Consider the following 12,275-nt stretch of genomic DNA (forward strand, 5'->3'; position numbering starts at 1 on the left):
CCCCTCCCACACACACACACACGCACACACACACACACACACACACACACACACACACACACACACACACACACACACACACACACACACACACACACACACACAGAGTAGGAGCAGCTTCACTTTCTCAGTTCTCTGCAGCATTATTCTAATTATAATAGAAACCAGCGGAGCCCTTTTGCCCGCATGCCTAGTGCCAGCCAGTGAAAGTTCCATGTGAATGGAGGGGAGGGTGGTGGTGTGTGTGTGTGTGAGGGGTGGGGGGGTTGTGTCTCTAGCAAAATGGGCAGTCTGAGACACTCACGCGCACACACACAGGCACGCGCCGCCCATGGAGACACAAACATGCAGCATTTTAACAGCACCGTTGGTACACGCAGTTTGTAGAGGAGAGATGATCGGTGATGCGGTCCATCCAAGCAAAAAGTACACAGATGTAACTAACAGACTGTTCTCACAGAAAGACACAGCAGAGGAGAGAGAGAGAGAGAGAGAGAGAGAGACTTTGGAGAGTAGAGGAGAGATACAGTAACTCTCATCTGTCCCCTTGCTGTCTGCATTATAAATGTCTCTTTTGTATCTAATTAGCATATGTATGAATATATTATAGTAACCTTTTCACTGACACAGTATTTGTAGTGTTTCTTATTCTGTCACTGTGTATGTGTGTGTGTGTGTCTGAGTGTGTGAACAACCAGCAGACAGATATGGAGACGACATTTACTTCTGGATTCATTTATGTGTGTTTGATTCCAAGCACTTTGTCACATAATGTGTGTGTGTGTGTGTGTGTGTGTGTGTGTGTGTGTGTGTGTGTGTGTGTGTGTGTGTGTGTGTGTGTGTGTGTGTGTGTGTGTGTGTGTGTGTGTGTGTGTGTGTGTGTGTGTGTGTGACCCTGTGCATTAAATTCATTGGGCGGCGCGTGTCAGAATGTGCGCAAGCTTTCTCCAATTAACTGAAGACCACAGAGCCTTTTATGTGTGCGTGTGCATATGTGTCAGTGTTGCATATTGTTAATAAGCTAACCCAGCAGAGAGCAGGGCATTTCACACTGGTGAGTTGTGGTGGCAGCGCAGCCAGCAGACAGACACCACACCACCGAGTCTAAAGGGACGGGAAGGCCATTTCCTTATTTATCACTGTCGGGGAAGAGGCTGCTCGTACGCCACAATTCTTTGCAATTACGGAGACAATGTCCGCTACAGGGGGAACGAATGGAGGCCGGAGTGAACACGGGTCACTGAGCCTGACAAAGTACATGTCGCGTCCTAAACAGTGTGTGGAAAAAATCAACTGGGTTGCTGTTATCTGAGGCGTCTGTTTCACAGCTGCCGGTTCAACAGCATTTTCAATAAACTTTATTGTGTTGCATGTCTTAGCATTCCACTGTTTTCATGGATTCTTCTGCCACTCCTGTTATTGGGTATAAAACATTTACATGCATGTTAACTGAGACGAAATGAAAATGAAACACAGGATATATTTGAACTTGTAAAAATGCTTTAACACAAGGATTGAAGTAATTTTTCTGTCCACAAACATTCTGAGTCCTACAAAGTGCCATTTTATGCAAATACTTCATCTGGTATCTTGCAAACTTTGTTTGCGTTTGCTGGCTTACAAGAAGTTGTAGTGATGAAACAAAAGCACTACAATACAGAGAGCCAAAGTTATGATGTCATGGACAGACTGGCCTGTGTCGCTGAGTGCAGACCTTTGCAGAACCAAACCATCCAGGTCCAGTGTTGTCTAACTTCTACAGAGGCAGAGGTTTACACAATCCAACAACTCCAAAACGCTCTGGTGGACAAGTTGTGACCTGCACATTCACCACACTATGAGACAGAGTTGTTTTAAAGGTAAATTCATGCAAAACCACTGTTATGTGTTCCCATCAAGGGCAGTTTTTCAGCAAGCAGTCTCTGCATTTACCTCTAAAACAAATCTGTCTCGTAATGTTCCGTTATTATCTCATAGCGTGGTGAATGTGCAGGTCACAACTTGTCCACCAGAGCGTTTTGGAGTTGTTGGATTGTGTATTTGATGAGTTTGATGAGGGAAACCAAGAAGTCCCATTAGCCTCCGTAGCGTAGCTCTGAGCAGCTTGCGCCAATAAATAAAAGTAACAAACCTACTCCTAAAACTATAGGGATTATGGCAATGGGCCAATTTGCCAAAATGTTGAACTATCCCTTTAATAAGTACCACATTCAGTCCTTGAAACTCCTGAGGGCCACAGACATCAACACTGTGCTTTTACCTGTGGCATTCTGTATAATATAGCAATCAGTCCTGTGAGTAAGAAAACAAATAGGCAAATATTAAAACTGCAATGTTTGTTTTCAAGCTCATCTTTTCCTCACAGTTTTTTTTCTCTGTCTACACCTGAATATTAGCTGACTGATTGAGTGCCCTCTCATCTATTTCATACACACACTCAAGAGCCCTGTCGTACATCACAGCTTAAAGGCCTATAGAGTAGCGTCTCTAGTATCTTGTCAGCTTTCTGACTCATGACAAGGTTTTCAATTTTCCTCTTTTCACCTGACTGCTCTTTACAGCTCCGGCCCTGTGTGTAGGCTTACTCCCTCTTTCTCTCTTTCTGTCTCATCTCGTGTCCTGTCTCGTTCTTTTCTGACTGTGCCTCTCATGAGAAAATGAAATCACGTAGACAGACAGATCGTAGCTGTTCTCATGAGCATTGGACATAATACCATAATCCAAGGATTCACTCAAAAGTTATCTCGTTATTCCTGTATATGTTACATTATGACGATGGCTGGGTTTAGTACATGACTCTACATGAAGCAATCCCACTGAGTTGATCACATCACATTTGAACAAATTAGACTTTTTACTTTTGGATTCAGCCAGAGGAGAGAAGTGTGTACTTCATCTAGGTTTGGTTGTCGAGCCACAGCTCACTCTCTATTCTTCCCCTCATCCAAAATTTACTATACAAACCATAACTATATTCTCCAGATTTTTAGCCTCTTGGCACAGCTCTGTAAAATCCTTGTGATGCTTTCCATTGTTCTCCTCATGCAGTATGGAAGAGCTTGTGTTGCTGTGGGATTTGGAGTGTTTCCTACTGAACTGCTATTCACTGCGCTTCATTCATTCATTGTGTTGTTTTTTATTTTATATGTCAAGAACAACTGTGCATGTTGGTGAATTTTGTTTTTGCGTGGGTTATTTTCATGCTTGCAGCGATATTAACCCATTCCTCATGTATCTCACCAGGGTCGCCATGTCAAGACAGGCCAGCTGGCAGCTATTAAAGTCATGGAAGTCACAGAGGTAAAGTTGACTCTAACTCATCTCTCATCTTATTTGTTCATCCTCTGGCACTTCTTGATTATTGTCTCTCCTATTGTTGAGAGTTTTCTATCAACGCCCTTCTCTGTATGAAAAGCTAATACAGAGCTATTGCTGTAGGTAAGTGTAGCTGGTCACCAGCTATCAGCTGTTTACTTACCATTTTAGAAGAAATGTTGCAGCTCGATTCCTTTTCTCACCAAGAGCTGTCTCCAACTGTGGAAAACAGTATCAATTTGACCAACTCTTGACTCTTGCCTTACTTCTTACTTCTCTTCTACTGAAACCAGCACAGTACAGAGTTAGTGACTCTCTCATAGTGACTCTAATCTGCCCTGCAGACGTGTGGCTGCTCAGATGGAGTATTATTGTCTTGTGATCAGTGATGGTTAAAAACTCAAATCACACAATCACACAAACACAGCCACTCATCCCTGGAAAAAAACACATTCAGTGGCAGAGAAAACTTATAACGTGCAAATTACTTCATTTTAGACACTCTAATCCATAACTGTGTAATAAGTGTTTGCAAAAGGTACCCGTGTTCACTCCGGCCATTATCTGAACTGATAATGCTCTTTTGATATAGAAGATACATTTGTGTGTTTCAGTACCACGGTATGTTAAAATACTCTCACGTGTGTGTCATATTCGAGAGGAGGGAAAGCATTTTGTTTAGCCTGCATTTGGTGAGTCAAATAGAATAGCATGACTTGAGCCATAAAGCAGCAGAGAAAACGAGACAAAGAAAAGCAATGTTACAAAGTCGCCCTAATTGATCACACAGTAATAAGTCAGTAAGCTTTGGGCTATTAAAAAGTCTTTGAGACCGTTGTCCCATGTTTTCTCTCCATTTGCTACTGTGTTAACTGTACATATTATTTGATGAAGGCATTTCACCTCCGTTGCCTGTGAAACAAGTGAACCTGTATCCCACAGCATTGCAGATGTTGTGAAAAAGGTTTTAAAACTCATTATTAGACTAAATGACTATAGCTTTACCGTGCATCTCTCTCTTCCCTCCCTTCCCAACTCAATTCTCTCTCCCCTCATGCGGGTAATTGCAGCGATGGAACTTTTACAATCCATTTGACAACTTCTCCGAACTCCCTCCCTGAAGCTTAGACACACAACGAGGATCACAGCAAAATCTACTTTTTTACACCACTAGCCTGACAGAATTAAATTACACAAAATAGTCTCCTCTTTCTTCCAGCTCTCAGAGCCCCATCAATACTTATGTTTTGACCCAAGTCTAGATATATTTTTTATTGGATTCCAGAAGAGTTTCATTGATGCTTAATTTTTGCTCGCTTTATAGTTTAAAACCACTGTGTCAGATGGTACTGTACTTGTGGCCTAAAATATATAACTCGTACTTTAAATCTGTATGTGTCAAGCTCCATTTTGAATTTAAGTGGTTGGCTTTACAGATGTGTATGAAGTGCGGATTAGACCTGTTCCACGTGATTTTGACTGTGTGTGTTGTGTTACAGCTGTGTCAGAGAGCAAACAGCTGAGGAGTGAAGGGTTTATTGTATATTTCTTGTCATTTCCAGATGTAGAGCAACAGTGACGGCAGAATGAGGTCACACACATGCCGATAATACCATGTTGCAATAGAACGTGTAGCGTAGCAAAGCAGTGTTTGACTGTAGCATTTCTAATGTGGTCAGGCTAAACCGTGGTGCAACTAATTGTTGTCAAATCATGTAACTGTAAAATGGTAAATTAATTCAATAATAGATTTGACATGTAACTGTAGAGTTAGAGCTGTTAGCATGGTCGACTCAAGGATTTGTGTTGCTCTTTACTGCTGTTGGACAAAACAAGCTAATTTGAAAAGGACATTGTTGAAAAAAAAGTTCAGATTTTATGCTTTTTTGAACGTTGTCACAAATCTGCGTTTTGCAGAAGTGGACGCCCTGAGTTGAGTTGGTGTTGATTAGAGTTGCACGATACCCACGGTAGCCACGGTACCCCGCGGTGCCAAAACGTAACGGTTCCTACTATACTAGAAATTCTACACGACGGTACTACCGTGGATTACTACTACGGTGCCAGTTTCCGCTATAGCGGCCGCCTCTCCTCTCCTCCCGGCTTCTCACTGCACGCACTCCCTTGTAAACAAAACCCACATGCACCCACTGCAACCTAACTACACAGCTGCTGAATGATTGGCTGTTTGCCTGTTACTGGTGATGTCCGGGGATATGATAGGCTGTTTCCGCACGCTGGGTCCGCCCGTCTGTTAGCTGATTGGCTGTTCGTGTGTTCATTCCGGCAAGCAGACTCCATGAAGACAGCTGAGACCATAGGCTGAGACAGCTCCGCTTCGATAGAAATTCGCTTCAAAACAAACAACGAGCTAAAGTTCTGTCTCGCCCAGACGCGCGCACGGCTTACAGTCACAAACACGAGACAACACACTGACCACGGCAGAAGCACCGGGCGCGAGCGGCGAGTCTGCTGCGGCGCCGTCGTCAGTGGCACTTAATTAATTTTGCTCTGTTTATTTTCTCATTGGCTAATATCAGGCTATATGTTCCATGTACAGGCTGAGGAATAAAGAGTTAAAGGATGTCCAAGTATAAAGCACCTAGAAAATGCATAAAAATATAGTTTTCACAGGGAATCAGTTCCTGTTCATTGTATCTTGTCCTCTATGGTTTATTATGAAGAAGCATTATTGTCAAATAGATTTTTTTTAAAGACAGTGGATTCGTTTTTATCCTAAGTTGATTATTTATATTTGTTAAACATAAATTAATGTGCAAGAGACTGAATGGTTATTTATTTTCAACCATATAAATTCTAACTTAATTTATTTGTTTTTTATTGCTTATTTAAAAATATTTGTTTCAGTCTAATTCCTACTTCACCAGTATTATATTTATCATGCACCAAACAACATTATAAGTAATTAATAAGTATTTATAACTTGTACAAATACATTGCAGTTCATAAAAATAATAATAATAAAAAAAGGTTGCAGTATCGTGATATTACCCGGAACCGTGATACTTTGTCTGGTATAGTACCGTGGTTACTCATTTTGGTATCATGACAACTCTAGTGTTGATGAGACTCTGGTCTGTGTTGCAGACAAACTCTCTAGCAGGAAATGCTTGGCTATTATCTCCCTTCTCGCACACAAACACGCACGCACGCACACACACACGCACGCACTGCCAGACTGCACAGACGCAGTAGGCAGGAGGCTTTGTGTTTCAGATGGAGGTGAAAGTTCAAACTCTGCCATGTCATTTTCTCCCCTCCTGTCCTGTGGAGATTTAAAGGAGGTCAGTGACTGGGAGAAGTTCTCTGTTGTTTCCTCTTTTCTGATTAACAGCCACATCCAGCTCCTCCAGCTCTCCTCTTTCTCCTCCGGCTCTCCTCTTTCTCCTCCACCTCTCGTCTTTCTCCCTCCAGCCCGGCGTAGATTTAGAGGTTCAGTGAATTGGAGAAGTCACAAGTCATTTCCGGGATTTATAGTGAGAAAACAAAGAGTGCCACACTCTGTTTCCTCTGCTGGTTCTGTCTGTCCGGCATCTCGTAACACTGACCAGTCACTGTGGACAACAGAGGAGTCGAATTAGGGTCCAGTCGCTGGGTGAAAGATCATGTAGAGGTTACACAACACGCTGATTGGAGATGCTGTTGGTCTGGATGTGTACGTGTTGTGTTTTCTGTGGAGCTTTTTATTAAGTGCCACTGCCAGTGCCAACTTTCATCTTTAAAGGACAAGCCTCATTATAAAAGAAGAACGAGTAAACATTATTATAATCCTTGTGTGTAGTGTAGTGTTAGAAAAAGTGCCACATTTTTAAACATCTTGTACAACATGAGTGTATAATACAGAACACTGCCACTTAACAGCTTGTTTATATGCAGAACACTCAGAGAAGATAGGTCTGTTGTATCGTCTAAATAAGCATGGCGTTTCTATCTGTTGTGTTTTTTAGGAGGAAGAAGAGGAGATAAAGCTGGAGATCAACATGTTGAAGAGTTATTCCCACCATAGAAACATCGCTACTTATTATGGAGCTTTTATTAGGAAAAATCCTGCAGGACAGGACCACCAACTTTGGGTTTGTAAACCACTCGATCTGCTTTTTGATAGTTATTGTCTTTGAGTAAAGTGAAAAGACACAGAAATTACAAAAAATAACACCTGTTGCCCCTCTGGGTTTATTCTGTGTGACATTATCATAAACTCCATTATTGTTTTATCATGTCTTTCATTTTAAGAGACGGTAATATTAACAGTTACTTTATAAGTGCAGCACCTGTGCGTGTGAGAGACATGTGTCCATCTGTCCATGTAGTTGGTGATGGAGTACTGTGGAGCCGGCTCAGTCACAGACTTGGTGAAGAAGACCAAGGGAAACTGCCTGAAGGAAGACTGGATAGCTTATATCTGCAGAGAGGTGCTCAGGGTGAGTTCAAAGTAACACAGCACACACACCACACCAATGTTGATATTTAGTATTGATAAGACTGTTAAAAAGGCATCACAAACAAAGATTGTTGACATGGATCCTTAAAGGGACATTGTGTAACTTCTCCTGTTATCTATTCACGAAAATCGATGATTTTGTTCAAAAGTATGTCAACAAACTGAAGTGTCCCGGTGAATTTGCCCTTCATATCATTCATATCTACATGGAGCGGGTAAGCTCGGTGCTGGCTGCCATGTCGTGTCGCCATGTTTTTACGTTCAGTGGCAGCATGACGGTAGGAAACCCCGGAGACACCGGAGCTGTCGGCTCAGGTCAAGGTGGCGTCTGTGAAAAGTCCCCGCGGTAACGCAGTGAGGAGCAATGGAGCGTTATGGTACAGACACACCAACTCTGGCGGCGACGGATCCCGACGCAACGAATCGCCGAACGCACCGGCGAGTGGGCGGGTTCTGTGTGACGTACTGCGGAGCTTGAGTTTCGCTCTGCCGTTCCAACATGGCGGCCGGGTCACAAACTATCTCATTTTACAGTTAAACAACACACTAAAGTATGTTTCTGAAAACATTTGAGGCGGGAAATGTGTAGTGCAGTAACAGAATCTTGATTCATATTTGATCAACACTGCCTAGTTTGATAGTTTGAACAAAGTTTCTGAGCCGGCTGCATTGCGTTGGACGGAACTCATTTGCATAAAGTTCAATCTATCGAACTTTGCATAAAGTTCAATCTATCGAACTTTATGCAAATTCACATACGGCGACGGGGCCGTCAACTCGACGTGCTGTGTCCATCATGCAACGCGCGGCCGGAGCTCCTGCTCTACATAGAAAGTGAATGGGATCCGTCGACTTGACATCCGTTGCCGGAGTTGGTGTGTCTGTACCATTACACTGATGCTGCATTCATGTGCAGTCGGGCAGACGGCCGTCAGTAACAAACCAGATGTCATTTTAGTCACAGAAGTCGAGAGAAAGCCGGTAAAACGTGGGTCAGGTCAACAATACGACATCGCCATGACAACCTATTGTCACATGTATTGTTTTGCCTCGTGCCGACAGACTACTTGTTTACATAGAGGCTTGTTTATGCCGTTACGTGTAGCGGCTTTCGTCCGTCTGCCCAATTTCACGTGAATGCAGCATGAAATTGAGTTGCTTGTGATATACAGCCGCAATGCTAGATGGGAGTAATTCCTACACAATGTCCCTTTAAAAAAAGGAAGAAGAATAATTCTGACATTTGAAAAATTAACTTTTTCACAAATATACCTGCCATCACTTATAGTGGCTATAACCCAAATACTATAATGTTTGGTCTAGCCCCCCCGTCTCGCAGGTGGCTCATGTGGCTCTGTGGTGTATACATATGTGAACTTCTACCAGGTGTTCTGTTGCTTATTTAATGTAGCATTTTAACCCACCGTCCTCAAATAACTTCCTCAGACAAGTTTGTGTGTGTATTCTTCCCCTGAGGTAGTCATCTGTGTGTGAATGCAAACTGAAGGCTGGAGAAGCTGCTGCTGCCGCCGCATCAGACACATGATGCTACTTTTAGTGTCAGATTCTTTGCCAAATCATCAAAGAGAAGAAGTTGAACTAACACTGATACTTCTTTATGTTCAGGGACCAACTTCTCTGTCATGTTTTTCCCTCTTGTGACGTGGAGGGAATAATTGATTTATTTTTTCATTTATATACTTAAAAGGCCATTTTAGAGCACATGTGTGTAAGATGTTATGGTTATCATTACGAGAGATCACAAGGTCCTGAGAAAGACTCCGGGATGTTTTCCCTGCGTTCTGCGTTGGTGTTTGAGTTTGTGGCTCTGCTAACAGACCTACACACTCGCATACAGTAGATCAACTCGTATCAGCTCACTCACAACATTACCTGACCTTGATGCTGACATTATCAGGGACAACACCGAACCAAGATTATTTTATTTGTAGTAAAACCAAAAAAAAAAAGGGAGAGAGACAAAGGACTCTGGATGGACGCCAGTGTTTTCTGTCAGCCATGCTGTCTCCCTATTGTTTCAACATACACATACAAACTCGCACAGACACTCAGCATACCATGATGAAGTCATTGTCTGAAATAAGACTCACTTCCTCTGTTTATTTAGCCACCTTTTGAAGAAGCGAGAGTACAAACACACACACTTACGCACACACACACATTCGAACTGTGACACTGCTACTTGTCGAGTCTCCCACCTACAGAAAAGTTGTTTAGATGGGAAAAAAAAGCAGCACAACAAGCATGAAATGAACCCCACCCTTATTTAGAATGGCCTCTTAACCCACACATAATGCAACTCCTCTGTCAAAGCTGTTTGTGCCTTTGTATTTATAGTGATAGTCATCTGACTCTGTGTGTGCATGTGTGTGTTTATGTGTGTGCATGTTTGTCTTCCAGGGTCTTTCCCATCTTCACTCCCATCATGTGATACACAGAGACATTAAGGGACAAAATGTTTTGCTCACGGAGAATGCCGAAGTCAAACTGGGTATGACACATCTACGCATGCACTGTGGTTTCTCAGACACATGCCCCCCCTCACCTCCCCCAGGCTATTCTGTAGAACAATCACAGTCATACACACATGAATAAATAAAAAAATTCACACAAACCATGACAAAACTCCTTACAGAGAAGCAAACGGCCGGTCAGATGTTTTCAGACCTTTTCCTACATTTCTGTGTTTCAGTTGACTTCGGGGTGTCGGCTCAGCTGGACAAGACCATCGGCAGAAGAAACACCTTCATTGGGACCCCATACTGGATGGCTCCAGAGGTCATCGCTTGTGATGAGAACCCTGATGCCACATACGACTACAGGGTACGCAGTGACACTGATGTAGTCATTTTCTGGCCAACGTCAAGGAAATTTTTTTTTTTTTTTTCAGTGACCGCTTAGGATGTTGCAAAAAATACCCTGGGAATTAGGTTAGTTCCCATCAGACTGGGTGACTCATGAATAAAAAAGCAAGGCATCCAGTCAAAGAATGAAGGGCATTTCAAACTCTGATTAGCACTGTGAAAGTCCTCGTTGTTTAGTATCAGTTAATCAAGACCATATGTGATGTCTACAACCTCAGACTAAACTAAACTAAAAATAAAATGGTCATATTTTAATGCAGCGACCAAACAACCACACCAAACCAGGCACAAAAGGAAGAAAGCAGACATTAGGATGAGCTGTGCACACAGTATTGAGTGTAGGTCGTCTCTGTCACACAATCACTGTAGTTAAGCACGGAAATGAGAAGGAAGTAGACAAAGTGTAAAAAAAAATGTCTGTGAAATGCGGTTAAATGGCTGTGTAGAAAGCTGGTTTGATTAAAATAGAAACACATCTGTTTAGATGCACGTATGATAGACGACTGACAAACATGATCACAATACCTCCTGTGTGGACAAGCTGTTAGCCACAAATGATCAGTCAAACTAAAATTTGTTTCCTGGGATGTGTTCAAAGAAGGGACAGACCCACCTCAGCACAAAAGTGTCGGTAAAGCCTCTGAAGCTGTTTGCCTGAGAAAGAATATCGTTTGAAGTTTAGCTACAGCCATAACCGTTTAGCTGGCACAATAACTACAGTAACAACTCTCCACAGCACAGACACATTGATGACTCTCACAGGCAAAATAAAAGTTTTGCTCATTTTCACACACCTACTATCTGATCAGGGATCAGATGCTACAGATGCTACATCGTTAACAGTGTCTGCCTGATCTCTTGAGTTTTATTCATCGGAGCTGTTGAAACGGCTGCTTCAATTATCATGATAATAAATATCGATTTATTGCACATTTCTCAACAAGTGTCTTGCATTGTAAAATAAAATTAAATGTACAACCTAATAAAGATAAACGTGTAAAACAACACAATTTAAATACACACCACCAAAAGAGGAAGTAAAACAAGCATGATCGAACTGAATTGTGGAAACTGAACACTGTATAGTAAGTGCACTGAGCTGCTGCCTTGAGACATTGTGAAGCCTCGTAAAAATGAATTCAAAAGTAGTAACTAAGCTCTCTATCCTGAGACACAGGAACTGTCCTGAGGCGGTCAGACAGTCACCCTTGTTCACCGAGGGGATGATTGAGTGATTTAAGTGTAGCTTTGGCTGCCATTATCACAAGAGAAAAGATGCGTAAAGGTTATGTATATGCTTTGTAGAGAGATGTCTCCTGAGGTTTCAATTTTATCTTAAATGTCTCTTTAAAGCATTTAATCTTTCCTTTCTTGATGTCCCATAGCCATTCAGTCCATCAAAGACACATTAAATGACTGCGTCCACAGTAAATGGGGTCTAGGCTTTCATCACCTGATATTCAGCAGAAAGTTTTCCATCATTATGCATGAAAGACCTTCATTACTCACAGAACATCCTTCAAGCAAACATTGTCATAAAAAAAAAAACTTCCATTCACCCATGCTGATTAGATATGTCATAGTTCACAGAAACACATTCAAATGGAAATTTT

The 12,275-nt window shown here is 42.2% G+C and overlaps 1 protein-coding gene across 3 annotated transcripts in view; it reads left to right on the forward strand.

The window, feature by feature from the left end:
• LOC310993003 (mitogen-activated protein kinase kinase kinase kinase 4) overlaps positions 1 to 12,275 on the forward strand; it is a 62,744-nt gene that overhangs the window by 8,516 nt on the left and 41,953 nt on the right. For all 3 annotated transcript variants that reach the window (XM_083981229.1, XM_083981231.1, XM_083981230.1), the window contains exons 3-7: positions 3,244 to 3,300; positions 7,284 to 7,409; positions 7,647 to 7,757; positions 10,199 to 10,289; positions 10,491 to 10,621. In XM_083981229.1, the coding sequence (XP_083837355.1) occupies positions 3,244 to 3,300; positions 7,284 to 7,409; positions 7,647 to 7,757; positions 10,199 to 10,289; positions 10,491 to 10,621 (516 nt within the window). The remainder of the gene's footprint in view (positions 1 to 3,243; positions 3,301 to 7,283; positions 7,410 to 7,646; positions 7,758 to 10,198; positions 10,290 to 10,490; positions 10,622 to 12,275) is intronic.

Source organism: Trachurus trachurus, assembly GCF_905171665.1.
Source record: "Trachurus trachurus genome assembly, chromosome: 10".
Classification (NCBI taxonomy): domain Eukaryota; kingdom Metazoa; phylum Chordata; class Actinopteri; order Carangiformes; family Carangidae; genus Trachurus; species Trachurus trachurus.